General features: G+C 29.9%; 1 protein-coding gene across 1 annotated transcript; it reads right to left on the bottom strand.

Annotated features, from left to right (window-relative positions):
• Positions 1-603: 603 nt before the first annotated feature.
• Positions 604-14,024, bottom strand: LOC130672762 (aminopeptidase N-like). The gene is made up of 9 exons (XM_057477479.1): positions 13,581-14,024; positions 11,857-12,312; positions 11,586-11,778; positions 6,169-6,413; positions 5,735-6,096; positions 3,772-4,237; positions 2,907-3,221; positions 1,030-1,117; positions 604-935 (listed from the first exon to the last, which is right to left on the bottom strand). The coding sequence occupies exons 1-9, from the start codon at positions 13,724-13,726 to the stop codon at positions 765-767; spliced, it is 2,442 nt and encodes an 813-aa protein (XP_057333462.1). The 5' UTR covers positions 13,727-14,024; the 3' UTR covers positions 604-764.
• Positions 14,025-14,256: the final 232 nt, after the last annotated feature.

Here is a 14,256-nt window from a genome sequence, read left to right on the forward strand (position 1 = left end):
TCGTTTGCCATCTACCGTTAGCATTGATTTCTAGCGACGCTAGCCAGTGCCTCGTTTCATTTTTACTAGAGTAATGGCAATAGCTGACATTCCATTAGTTGACGGAAAGTTGCCTTGAATTTTCCCAGAAAGTTTTGGGAGAATTAGTAACAACTTGTAGTCAAAAGTTACAACGGCTGAAATTGGCGTCAACTTGATCACAACTAATTGACAACTTTTTTACCAGAAAGTCTTACTATCAGAGCACCTAGAAAAATAACCGTTTATCGACTGGTGAAAAACAATTTATGAAAAAGCAATAAAGATTCCTACAATTCGTACCAATGTGTGATAATAGTTCACACCCTTATAGACAAATTGACGTCAATCTACTGTCTCAACTTGACGGGAAGATGATTTCAATGTTTGGACGTGACTTTTAATTGTCGTTCTTTAATTTTATTGCAAGAAATTTGATGGAAAATTGCTACTTGGGAACTGACATGTGGCGCTAAAATAGTACATAATTTGAAAAAGCCACAAATATTTAAAAATTTTTAGTTTTATCTTTAGCACAGGATTTGTTTTGAATAAAAATACATACACTGAAATAGATACCTTAGAGAAAAAATTTATAGTTTTATTTTTGATTTACAAATTTTTATGTTTATTAATAATTTGATTTATTTTGACATAATGAAAACAGTTTTGGTGTAAAATTGATTGTAGTTTGCCCACATGATCGATAAAAAAAATTTAATGATAAATTAAATAATAGATAATTATCAGTACTCCATTTCTAACGTTTCCAATCTGTTGTCATAGATAAATTCGAAGTAATCGGACTCATAATCTTTCTTATCCACGTACGAAGAAATCGCTTCCATGACGTTATTTTTGAAAATTTCATAATTATTATTTAATTCGAGAGCTCGAGATTGGATGAATCGTATAAACTGTAACAAATTAAGCGTTTTGTTAAATATATGCAATAAATTATTTTAATATGTGCAATAAATTATATTTATTTTCTTTTTCATGTGTATTTACTTTTTCCCATAGCTCCTGATCTTCTAGATATTCAGTGAACTGTTTGATTATATGTGGAATAACATTTTTATTACCAATTGTCAAAAATCTATAACATAATTTTTTTTATTATAATTATCAAATTACAGCAGGGAGGTCGGCAAAATAAAACGGGCGAACAAAATCGGTCAATCAAAAAATTTATTAACAATTTGATTTTAGCAAAATTATTTTTAATCATCATAAAGTAGGGGAGGTCGAGTATAGTTGTCACAGTGATCATAACAGAAGACAACGAACGAAATACAGTCGAACTTCAAAAACTTGGATTCCATTATCTCGGAACTTCCCCTCAATTTTGACCCTTACTACGAGCTACGCTGTCCTTACCCGATGTTATCGACAGGGTGCAGAGTATAGGGTAAGGACAACTGAATCGACTAGCGTCAAACTAATAGCGCAACTAGACGCCAAGTTGGCAAAAGTTGGCAATCCATAAGTTGACGGAAAGTTGCCTTCAATTTTCTCAGAAACCTGCCTTCGAATTGCGGCTCTTCACTGGCGCCAACTTTCTCAGAAAATTGGCGGTAACCTGTAGCTAAACGTTGCAAAAGCTAGAGTTGTCGACAACTTGTCGTCAAGTTGGTCACAAACTGATGAATAGCAACTTTTTGACGAGCAACTCGTGCTATCAGGGTAAACAATAGTTTTTGTGTTGTTGCCCTGTTTAGAAAATCTCATAGAACCCAGTAGATTCTCATAAATTCTCATAGATATTATTGGCAGGGAGCGCGACGAAAACGGCTACAAAAAATCATGCTCGAGAATTATAAAAGATATATAAAATCAGTGTAAAAAATAAAAATTCGTTATAAAATCAAAATATAAAAATTTATAATGATATAAATAAAAAAGTGTAACTGTATTTTTGATAGAGAAAATTAAATTGAATATATTTCGATAAAAAAATTAAGTATAAAAAATTTTAATAAATAATAAACACTATTATTTTAGAATAGAATAAGGTTAACCGATAAAATCAAAACAAATAATATATTACAACTACAATGATAATGGTTTAAAAAATAGTAGAATAGTCAATTGAGTTTTTTAACAAAATTGAAGAAAATAATTTTATTTTAATTCATGATAATTTGCTTGTAAATCGTAACTAAAAAAACATAATGTTTCTTTAACCTTCCGTTATAAGCGCTTTCTCTAGTGTCTCACTCATATTCACGCCAACTCTATTAGCTTAAGTAGTGTTGTACAGGGAATCACCGTATAGCGCGAGTAACGAAGGGTTAAAAAATAATTTTTAGCCAATGATAAAAATCATTATCCAAACCGGATTTGAATCAATAAATTATAAAATATTGTTTTAACCTCAAATGATGAGCAAAGGCAAACATTAACGACACAATAACTATTATGAACTATTTTTAAACTTAATTTTCATGTGTTTATATTCAAAGAGAGCATGATTTAACGAAATTGTATCCACAGCGAGCGCTGCGATCGTTTCAGTTGTCCCCACCATATACTAGGCTCCCTGCCAATAAGAATGAATGAGTTCTATGAGAAGTGTTATAGTATTAGGCATACATACATAAGAAGATATTGGATTTTTTAAGCAGGGCGATGACTACTGTGACAACCATACCCGGTCTCTCTACCTTTAATTATTATTTTGCCATAATGTAAGGCGGCAATTAGTTTTGAATAATTGAACATTTATTAAAATTAATTGATAATTTAGTTTTTTTATAAATTCCCAAAAGTATAAAAAATAAAAAAAAAATTTATTTTCGGGGATAGCGCCATTTTGCTCACCTCTTCCTATTGCAAAAAAAAACAAATGGTAAATAAAGTAAAATTTTATAAATAAATATATTTACTTATTCTCAAGAGCGTCAAAATTTGTGATAAAGTAATCCAATATAAAGTTTGTGTGGTTGTATTGAGAATCATGAATAATATTATCAAAAATCATAACTAGATTATTAATATTTTCATATGTCATATTACTAATAATTTTATTGAAATATTTTTCAATGATTTTATCAGACTTCGTGCAGTGTAAATACTCAAAATTATAATTTGAGCTCTTTGTAAATTCGATAAATTCATGAGAAAACATATTATCCCATTCAGTAGAATTAAAATCTTGAAATACATTACACAAAACCCATGGATATATGGATTTCAGATTTCTATAAGAAAATAAATATATCAATTATTATAAATTTATGTAGAGGGCCGTGACACAACGCAACTCTTCAAAAATTCACTTTCGGTTATTTTCCGATTGAAATGTTTTAGTCAAATTTAAATGGAAAATATGTTTTTCTTCCGATTAACTTTCCGATTTCCGATTATTTTTCAATCGAATTCATTCGGAACTTTCCGATTAAAACTTATTGAAAGTCAATTGAAAAATTTCCGATTAAAATTTTTCAAACTGAATCAATCGGAGTTTTTAATCCAGGATATTTACCAAATTTCAAAGCAATACGAGGCACGATGAACACTCCAAAAAAAACGGGAAAAATTTAATTTTTTTTATTTTTTAGGGGGGGTCCATCGTGCCCTTAAAATAAATTTTTTTCGCTTAATTTATAGCAAAATTACAATGAATTTATTCGAGAAAGATCAACACAATTTGCACCCGGGGCTCAAAAGCCACAAAAATAATTATCGGCATCGGGGGCAGTTGTGCCCCGGTCTCCCCTAAATAATTTTTGCTAAAAAAAAATTACTTACGTTATTTGAGATGTTTTATTAATTAATGATTCATATAAATAATGAGCAGTAGGTTTGCATTTTTCAGTATCAAATTGACAGATAATCGATAATAGAGAACGTCTCAATCGTATAACTAATTTTGAATCATTTTCATTTTCTGTCATTCCGATATCATTTATTATATTTTTAGTTATGATATTTATGTAATTTCTGAACAAATTATTGCCACTCAGACTCGTAACTTTTATTATTCGGTCAATAAGATCGACACCAGAAAACCAAGCAACGTAATTTTTTTCATGACTGAGATATCCAATAAGATCAACTGCCAGTTTATAGTAATCGTAATTACGTGTAAATGATTCATAAATATCATCAAGTATTCTTGCACGATTAATAGGATGTATTTTGTGGTAATTATCTGAGTGCAGGTAATTGATAATGCGTTTTAAATTTTTTACGTCATAATTAACTTTGTAGTATCCTGTTTAAAAAAAATTATTTATAATTATTATAAATTTAACCGGAAATATAATAATAGTATTATATATGTATTTATGGAAAAAATTATCACAAATATGAATATAAATATATTTATATCTTTGAATTCATAAAAGATAATGCCGACAAGTAGGTATATTTTTAGCTAAAGATACGAGTGGAAGTAAGTAAATTTATACGAACATAATGACTGTGGCATTAATTGATCAACTTTATTAAAAGATGCCGTTACGATAGAAGAATTCTAAAATTTAAATAGCTTTTGTGGATATTTATTTGCGTATTTTAGATAGTAATTGAATAACGAAGGAGTATTTATTTCAACGAACGTGCTCTTGGTTTTTTATAAATTAATACGACAATTTAAATCTGACACGAAATTAAATAAATGAGATTTACTCTCTTAAATATGATATAGCGAAATTAGTGACTATTCACTATTTGCTAGTGAAAATTATATCACTAATTCAAATAGTGGTATACTTTGCTCTAGCAATAAGTGACTATTCACTGCCAAATAATGATTTTCACTAATTCGTTTTTAGAGAGTATACATAAAAACAAGTATAGTTTGAATTGGTAACTATATACGATGAAAACCTTCAAAGTTAATTCCGTCGCTTGAATTAAAAAGAAAGTAACTCTACATATGGAGTAATCAGAATAAAAGGATTTTTTGTCGCCGGAAGCCCGTGTATGTGGCCCAGAGACGTGTGCTGAAATCATTGCGCTCGCCGGATAAAGACTATCTGAGTAACCTACTATGCACTATATTTTATTCAACAATTGCCTGATTTACGTGATTTATGACAATTTGTGATGCGAAGTCTGTGGCTGTTTAGCGACACGATGCACCCCCGAAATTACAACAAACCATCGACTCTAAAAAAATGGCACAGCGACAACCATGTGATACAGCACTCTACATATGATGAATTGAAGTAGCCATATTTAAGGTACTAGCCGTTCAACTTACATTTTGACTAAAAACTTTAAGTTGTTCAACGAGTTCTTATGATGCTTAATAGATGGAGCTCAGTTAAAAATCTTGAGACGCGTGGTGAAATGACATTTCAACTCTCACGTTTCACAACGCCAGTGGAAGTCGAGGACATCTACTTTGACTTTACTCAACCTCTTTGCACCGGTCGATAAACAGCCGTTTAGGGTTCGCAACACAGACGTCATAAAGCGCACAAATCAGGCCTGCGTTGAATAAAAAAAATTTCTTGCTTCGAGAAATTTTTCTAGTCTTTAGAAAATTTTTGTCTTCAATTCATAACGCAAAATATTTCTTGGGACAAAAATAGTATATTACACACCTAGGGAAGTAAAGTAAGAAATGTCTCAGATCACATGTAATCGTTAGCTGAGGCGAAGCCGGACATGTGATCTGGTTTCTTACTTTACTGCCCTGGGTGTGTATAAACTATTTCTGCGTGAATAATGAATATAAATTCGAATTATTAGTAAATTTTACCTCTTTGTTGAACATTAAGAATTATCCAGTCATCAGGATCTACTCCAGATAATGTTATAGATCTTTCATTTTGTTTGATCCAAGTGACCGGTACTGTTGATGAAAAATTAGGATTTGATTGCGTTGCATAACTAATTGGAACACTCCAAGTAGTGTCTTTGCGATTTGCCAATACATTAGACTGAGTAATTGTCACTAATCCTGTATCATAATCTCTTGTTACATTAAGAATAGGAAAACCACGCTGATTTATCCACGGTTCCATAACATTTTTAATATTTAGAGAATTGTTGATAAATTTTTTGTTGTAAGCTTCTTGAAGGCTACTCCACAAATCGTTCGAAGTAACGCCACGAAATTGACTGTAAATAATTTATTTAATTAAACCATCAATTATTTTAATACATAATTAAATAGTCAAAATTCGAACTAACTTATTTTTAAGAAACTGTTGTAGGCCAGCTTGAAAAACTTCTTGGGTAACGATATGTTCTAACATTTGAATAATTACAAAACTTTTCATATTGTAAAACATATTAAATTTCTGCTTTATTGACAAAGTGTTGTCAGGTATAGATCCCATTGGCATTATAACATTACCAACTAAAGCTTCGGTTAAAAATAAAAATTGATAAGTGTCAATTGTTTCAAAGTCAATAGCTTCTAATTCTGGATACAGCTGTAATTATATAAATAAAATAAATAAATCAAAATAATCATAATTTTTTTTCGTTAAAATTTCAAACAAAATAAATTTGACTGAGTTACTAAAAAATAAATTTTATTTTTGGGATGATTTTTTTTAACCCTTTCCCGACAGTCTGTTTCGAAATGTACACTGAGAGAACAATTTATTTGAGTCAACTAAATAGATTTATTTGACTGAACAAAATTATTTATTTCATTCAAATATATATTTGTTTATAGTGTAAAAAGGTGACCGTCTCTTTTTTCTCATGCAATAATTTTTTGCGACAAAATTTTTCAGCGATAATTTCTCAAGGCGTAATTTCTCACCACAAATATTTATTGGTGTAAAAGTTTCTCCAGACATAATTTCTCGGGGGAGAAATTTTTTATGTGAAATATTTAATTCTGAAAATAATTTGGGATTAATAAAAGCCGGGAGCCATATTTAATCTGGTGTTGTTTCTTCATCACTCTGTTGTATGCTAACCCCTCTACTAGTTTCCCATACCCTCTACTATTTGATAATCACTTTACTACGATAATAAAAATTATTTGAAGTATAATTATTATTTAAAGTTCGTATTCTGTCCCCAATTTGCGGGATGAAAGTGGTACATTCTAGCCTGACTAATAAAATTAAAAAAAAACGATAATCGCTATTGTGAACGAATCTTGGTTGTAAAAAGTTCCACTACGGCTGGTGGCGCTACAGTGCTACCATCCAAATACAGATTTGTTAACTATAAACCAGTGATCGGCAAAATAAAAATTTTAGATTTTTAATTACTCGTTATTTAAAAAATTAATAATATTGTTCATTATTTTTTTTGATACTTTAGTAATCAGTAATTTCAGCGTCAATATTGAGAATTATTTGGATATTTAATACTGGGATTCTATGAATTATTCATTGTTAGAAAATTAGTAATTGTATTTTTCTAAATCCTAATTATTGCCATAATTAGTAATTAAATTATTGTAATTACTAATTATTAGAATAATTATTAATTTAACTGTGTCAATTATCAATTATTCGAATAATTAGTAATTTATATGTTTAAATTATCAATTATTTGAATAATTAGAAATTTATATATTTAAATTATCAATTATTAAACTAATTAGTAATATATATATTAAAATTACTAATTACTAATTAATAATGGAATTACTCCAATTCAAGGGTTCTATTTAAAATTTTTTAATGAAGATAAACTATTCAGGCCTCAACTTCGTTGTTTAAATTTAGTGGAAACCATTTAAATATAGTGGAAACCTAAACATGCAAACCTCTCAATAAGACAATTTATAGATAAATTGAGAAAAATATAGATAGCCCGAACTGGGAATCGAACCCAGACCAATTCGGTATCGCGCCGAGTGCTCTACCAGTTGAGCTATCCGGCCCTATACTATATTCCGTTCAATTTGATCTATAACTTATTGAGCCACACCGTCCTTCGTACGGTAATACACCATTTAAATATAGTGGAAACCTAAACATGCAAACCTCTCAATAAGGAAACCTAATCAGCTCTTAAGCTCAAAAAACGACGTCGAATGCCGTTTTGCAAATCAAAATCGGTTGATTCGTTCGTGAGATATCGAAAACAAAAAAATCGAAAAAATTAAAAAACAAGCGTTTCATAGAATAACTTAGAGACTTTACGTCTAATCGATTTTGCTCTCATCAGAACATTTTTAGGCTTCAAAAAACTGCATCGATTGCCGTCTTGAACATTGAAATCAAACCACGCGTTTTAAAGTTATGGCATTTCAAAAATTTCAAAAAAAAACGTTTTTTCAAGATAACTTTGAAATTTTGAGACTTATCGACTTTGTTTTTCTTACAACATTTTAAGTGCTCAAAAACCCGCGTTGATTGCCGTCTTGAACGTCGAAATCGAACAACGCGTTCAAAAGTTATGGGTTTTTAAATATTTAAAGAAAAAGTTTTTTTATCATAACTTTGAAATTTTAAGACTTTTCGATTTTGGTTCTTTACAACATTTTTAGTACTCAAAAAATTACGTCTAATGACTTTTCGAAAATTAGAATTGGTCAATTTGTTTGTAAGATATTGTTGTTGCGAAAGTTCACAAAAAAATTATTGAGCTCGAAGAGCTCAAAAATCTTCGATTTCAACGTGTTAAGCTCGCAGAGCGGGAAGTTGTCAGGGTGGCCTGCAGGGTCAACCTCTTTTCGAATATTTTTGAAAGGGAAAATGAAGGAATTTGGGGATTGGGTTTTTTTTTTTTACTTTATTAAGTGTTCATTACTACCCGGGAAAAAATAAATTAGATCTCCATAGATACGCGTAGATCTACGTTGATGAAAAAAATGGCGCGTGGAGGTATACGTAGATCTCCTTAGATCAACTTAGATGAACGTTGATCTACGTATATTACGAACTCCTATAACCAAGAAAAATTTTTGGATCTTTGTAGATCTACTTACATCGTGCTTAATAATAAATATATAGATATGTAGCGTACTTTAGTTAGCGCCAAAATTTAGATCTACTAAGATCTAATTTATTTTTTCCTAGGTACTATTATTATTGAAGGTTATTACCGTCAATTTTTATTGAAAAATATTTATATATGAAAAAGTTATAAACTATCTCGTGGAAAATTTTTTCCTCCATGATTGCATCGATTACTTAACAACAGATCATCTGAAATTACAAATTTTAATTGCTTCTTTTAATCTGTATGGATGTAGTTATCGTTGTACGAACAGGATTTTAAAAGTTTTGATTTTTAAGATTTTTTAAATCAGGTTGAAACAAAAAAAAATACCAATCAGTCTCCGCTGAAATGGAAGGTAGATTTCATTCTTTCTTTCAATTATTCTAGGTAACTATATTGTATGAATTTGCTCAACTTCATCCTAAGTATGTATTAATTTTTCGTAAAAGGAAAACTTATCGGTTGAAAGGAAGTGACTAAGCTAACAATTTCTGTAATTATATTGAAAATTCCAATGACTTATCAGTCAAATTAAAGAAAATTTCATGAGCTCTAACATGAATCTTCCAAAATTTTACTATCACCTCTCATTTAAAAGTTATTCAGTCCTTAAACCACCAAACTTACTTCATTTTTCGATTTTAAAAATTTAAAATGGCCACTGTTTCTAAACTATTCGACCGATTTCTCTGATCTTCGATCTCATCTGAAGTATTATCTCAAGCAAAAAATGTAATGAATATTCTTTTAATATATTAGAAAATTTATAGGAGATAAGGTATCAATATTTATATTTTATCACACATGGATAGGGGAGACCGACGTGAGTTGTGACATCGTCGATTTTTTGGAACCTATTAATTGTTAGCGAATTTGTAATAGTACGCGTTTGCTAGCTCGAGACTTGAACTAACAAATATGCGCTATTGCGAGCTCGCTATCAGTTAATAGGTTCCAAAAAATCTCTGTCACAATTCACTTCGGTCTCCCCTACAATAAAATAAAAAAAACGACCCCCAAATTCCTTCATTTTCCCTGTTAAAAAAATCAGCTTCCGGAAATCATCTTTTTTTCAGCCATCTCAGTCGTATTTTCCCTTAATTGTCATACTTATAGTAATTTATCTTTAAAAAAAAAGAATTTCAGTCAAAATAAAAACTTATCAATCGTTTTTTTTTTAATTTAAATTTCACATGTTATTTACAAGACTCTTTAAATAAAAAAAAATATGCATTTTGTTTGAGTATTTATCATTTTTTTTTAATTTAAATTTTTTCTTCAAATTATTTATTTTTTTACTGCAGATTTCATTGTGAATACAAAACAAATGAAGTTTAATAGTCTGTTTATTCGTCATAGCCATGCTTTTTTCAATTTTATCTTAATTATTGTCAAACTTTCGGTCCTAGTATGATAACAAATTGTATACGCACCTAGTGAGGAAAATAGGACATCTCAACCCGCGCAGTATTATCACCCGAGCGGTATTGTCTCGCCTTCAGCTCGGGTGACAATACCGCGCGGGTTGAAATATCCCACTTTCCTCCCTAGATGCGTAACATACTATGAATGCAGTCGCATTATCTGAAACAAAAATATTTTTTCGCTTCGAGGACTGTCGAACGATATTGAAATTTGTCTGTAAACATTTTTAAAACGATTTTAAAACAAAAATACATTTTTACGAAATTTTTGGGGTACCCCATTTTGCCCCTCTCTCCCCTATGTCATTCCAGGATAGTCAAATTGATTGAGAATCATTGAATAAGAATTTTTACAATGTAATTTTACGAATAAATACTAGGGTCTTCGATAATTATAAAAATAATTTTTCTAATTATTCGAATAATTAATAATTGAAAAAAATAATTAACTAATTATTCGAATAATCAATAATTGAAAAAAATAATTAACTAATTTTTTGAACAATCAGTAATTAAATCAATTAATTATGTAGTTATACAAATAATTGATAATTGAAATGAATAATTTCCTAACTAAATGAAAAATCAATAATATGCAGGAGCAAAATATAAATTGCTAGGATATTCAGAAATTATTTCATCTGTATCATAAGTTATCAAAATATTGGATAGTAATCGAATATAAATTTTCAAATTTTTGATAATTACAAATTTCTTAGCGCCTAATTATTGAGTATCTTAATAATGAGTAATATTGACTTGAAAATTATCAAATTTTCAAACATAGAGTAATTAGTGGTAATTAAATTACCGAAAATATCGATAACGCCGATCCCTGCTATAAACAAATCATTATTTCATTCAAATGAAGCATATCTTTGTCTCAAATAGATACCGATTGGGTCCATTCAAATATGGGATTTATTTGCCTGAATCAAATCTCATTTGGCTCAAATAAATTGTTCTCTTAGTGTATCGGTGTGACCTCTACGGGGGTAGCGCCAATCAAAGTTCGTTGTAAGGCTGTGTGAGTAATGGTTTAATCGTAGTAGTGCATGCATGCGCCCCTTTTACTGTTTTTTCTGCCCCTTCTCTTCTAAACAGACTAGCGCTATCTCACTTTAAGACGAAGACGTACGATTCAAATTAAGAGCAGGGACTCAAGGTCAACCGGGAAAAGGTTAAACTTCCCGCGTAGCAATTGAAAATTTTGAGACACCCATCAGATTTTTGTTATCTTCTAATTTATGTTGATTTTTTTTTTACCTGATTGATAAACTTGTACTGCAAATACAATGAAATGCCCTTGCATACCCATAAATCATTCCACCAAAATGGAGTCACTAAACTTCCAAACCATTGCTGAACTACTTCATTAGCAACATTTTTAAAAATAGTTATTTTAGTAGGATAAGTTATCATAGTTGAATTATTACTTATCGATTTAACTTTTTGCGATCTTAGAAAAAAATTAGTAAAATAATATGAAGATTAAATTTATATATTTTTCTAATAACTATATCATTAACAAACTTACTTGTAAGTTATGAGTCCCCAACTTTCTACTGCCATGGATGGTTTCAAAAACTGTGGAACGGCGACCGAGTCCAATTTTGGTAGGACGTATGGAATACCAGTGTAACGTTCGAGGATTGGCAGCATTAATTCCGTTGAACTTAGAGCATATTCAACTAAATTCAAATCTCCTTTAGGAGCGTAAAAAGTAACATTTCCATATTTATTTGAAATAAAATTGTAGTCAGCAACTACAATGGAAACTTGATACGATGAAATTGGCATCGATTTATCAAAATAAGTTATTACTCTGTCATTGTTCAGAAGTTTACTAGTTTTTTTCGGCATATTAGAGAGTGCGGTATAATTCTTATGATGAATTATTGAAATTTCATAATTAGCTTTAAATCCAGGCTCATCCCAGCATGGAAATACAGTTCTAGCAAATGTCGGCCGTAAATTTGTTACCACGAGATACCTTAAAAATTTTTATAATAATATAATTTACAAATTCCGCATCGTATTTAAAGAGAATTATGGAATAGATATTTGGGAATGTTTGAGTGTAATCAAAATGTTGTGTAAATTTTTTGACTCAATCTATAAATTCAAGTAGGGTAGAATGAGATAAAATAAGACACCACCATTTAGTAAAAAAACAAATTTTTAACTTCCCGCTATGAAAATAATAAATTTTCAAAGAAAGGGAAGTTATTGGTTTTAGTCCGATTTTCGAAAATCGAGTTTTCATCAGATTTCGATGTTTTGTCCGTCCGTACGTGCGTGTGTGTATCCAAATTAATTTCTGTCGTACGCAATTTTTGGAACGAATTAACCGATTTGAACGTGCTTGTCGGAAATCGAATGGGCTCATCGAGATTTAGATATTTATAAATTTTGGAGTAGATCGGCCCAGTTGTTTACAAGTTACACGGAAAATAAAAATAACTTTTTCTTTTGAGGTTTTTTTCGTATAACTCATAAACTACTTGCTTGATTTGCCTCAAAATGTATGCAGCTCTATGTCTTGTTAAGTTCAAATCAGTTAATTCATTTAAAAGTTATCGTACGACAAAAATATTTTTTTTTTAACTAAATGTATTTTTTTTAAAATAAAATTTTAAATTTATTTTTTTTGGTTAAACTACAAAACAACCATTTTTTTATTTTGAAGTGCTCAAAAATTCATAAATAATAACGTTGAGCTTTCTGAGGAAATCTTTGGAGTGGGCTCGCAGAGTCAACCGTTTTTCAGATTTTTTAACTTCCCGCTAAGAACATCGATAATTTTCGAAAAATTCAGGAAGTTATTGTTTTCATCCCGATTTTCGAAAATCGAGTTTTCATCAGATGTCGACGTTTTGAGGTCCTAGGAAGCTGTTCTGACTATTTTCAGAATGATGTCCGAGTGGCTGTATGTATGTATGTATGTGTGTGTGTGTGTGTGTGTGTGTGTGTGTGTGTGTGTGTGTGTGTGTGTGTGTGTGTGTGTGTGCGTGTAAACCTTTCATAACTTTTGAACTAATTAACCGATTCAAATCGTTCTTGCGGCAATCGAAAGAGGTTGTTGGCCGTCAACTGTCCTGAAGATTTCAGATCATTTGATCTAGTAGACCCGGAGATAATTGAGAATTACGAAAAAAACATTTTTTTTTTTTTTTAATTTAAAATATTTAAATACATGGTAAATCATGTTTGTTTGCTTGAAGTTGAATTTTATTTAAGATCTACAAACGATATACTTACTTGGAGTTATTTTTACCATCTTGATCGACAGCTCGATACATTCCGCTGAATTTGATATCATTACCATAACCATTCCACCGCAATTTGAGAGTATAATTTCCAATTTCTAGTGTGTCACTAAATTTAATCGTGATAAGTTCTTGCATCGGATTCCATGATTGATTAGCTACTTTATAAGTCTTTCCAACTTCGTCAGCTACTTCAGTAAATTCATGATGAATAAATAAATTTTTTGATTTATGTAAAATTAATAAATTTGTATGTTGAATAACTTCAAAATGAATTGAACTCCTCCCAATAAATGAAAATTTTTCGCCAAACAAATTTGGATTAAACTCAATTTTATACAATCGCGGAATAGTATTATTTGGAAGACGATTATTTAATTCTGAATTTACTGTTACAAAAAAATATAACAATAATAATAATAATAAATAATTATACACTGTGTAATGATTTAAAATCATGATTTTTTAAACAAAAACAATGTAAAATAAATATATTATATTATTTATAATTTATAAACTAAATTATTATAGTTACAATATCAACGGAAACGAGTTTATTTTTGAAACGTTTTTATGAGAATCTTATATATATTAGGCTATTGTCCTCCCACTTTGGTACGCACACATTTTTATCGTCATTTTACGATTAAAAAAAAACAAAAAATGAA

The sequence above is a fragment of the Microplitis mediator genome, chromosome 8, assembly GCF_029852145.1.
Source record: "Microplitis mediator isolate UGA2020A chromosome 8, iyMicMedi2.1, whole genome shotgun sequence".
In the NCBI taxonomy this organism is placed as follows: Eukaryota; Metazoa; Arthropoda; class Insecta; order Hymenoptera; family Braconidae; genus Microplitis; species Microplitis mediator.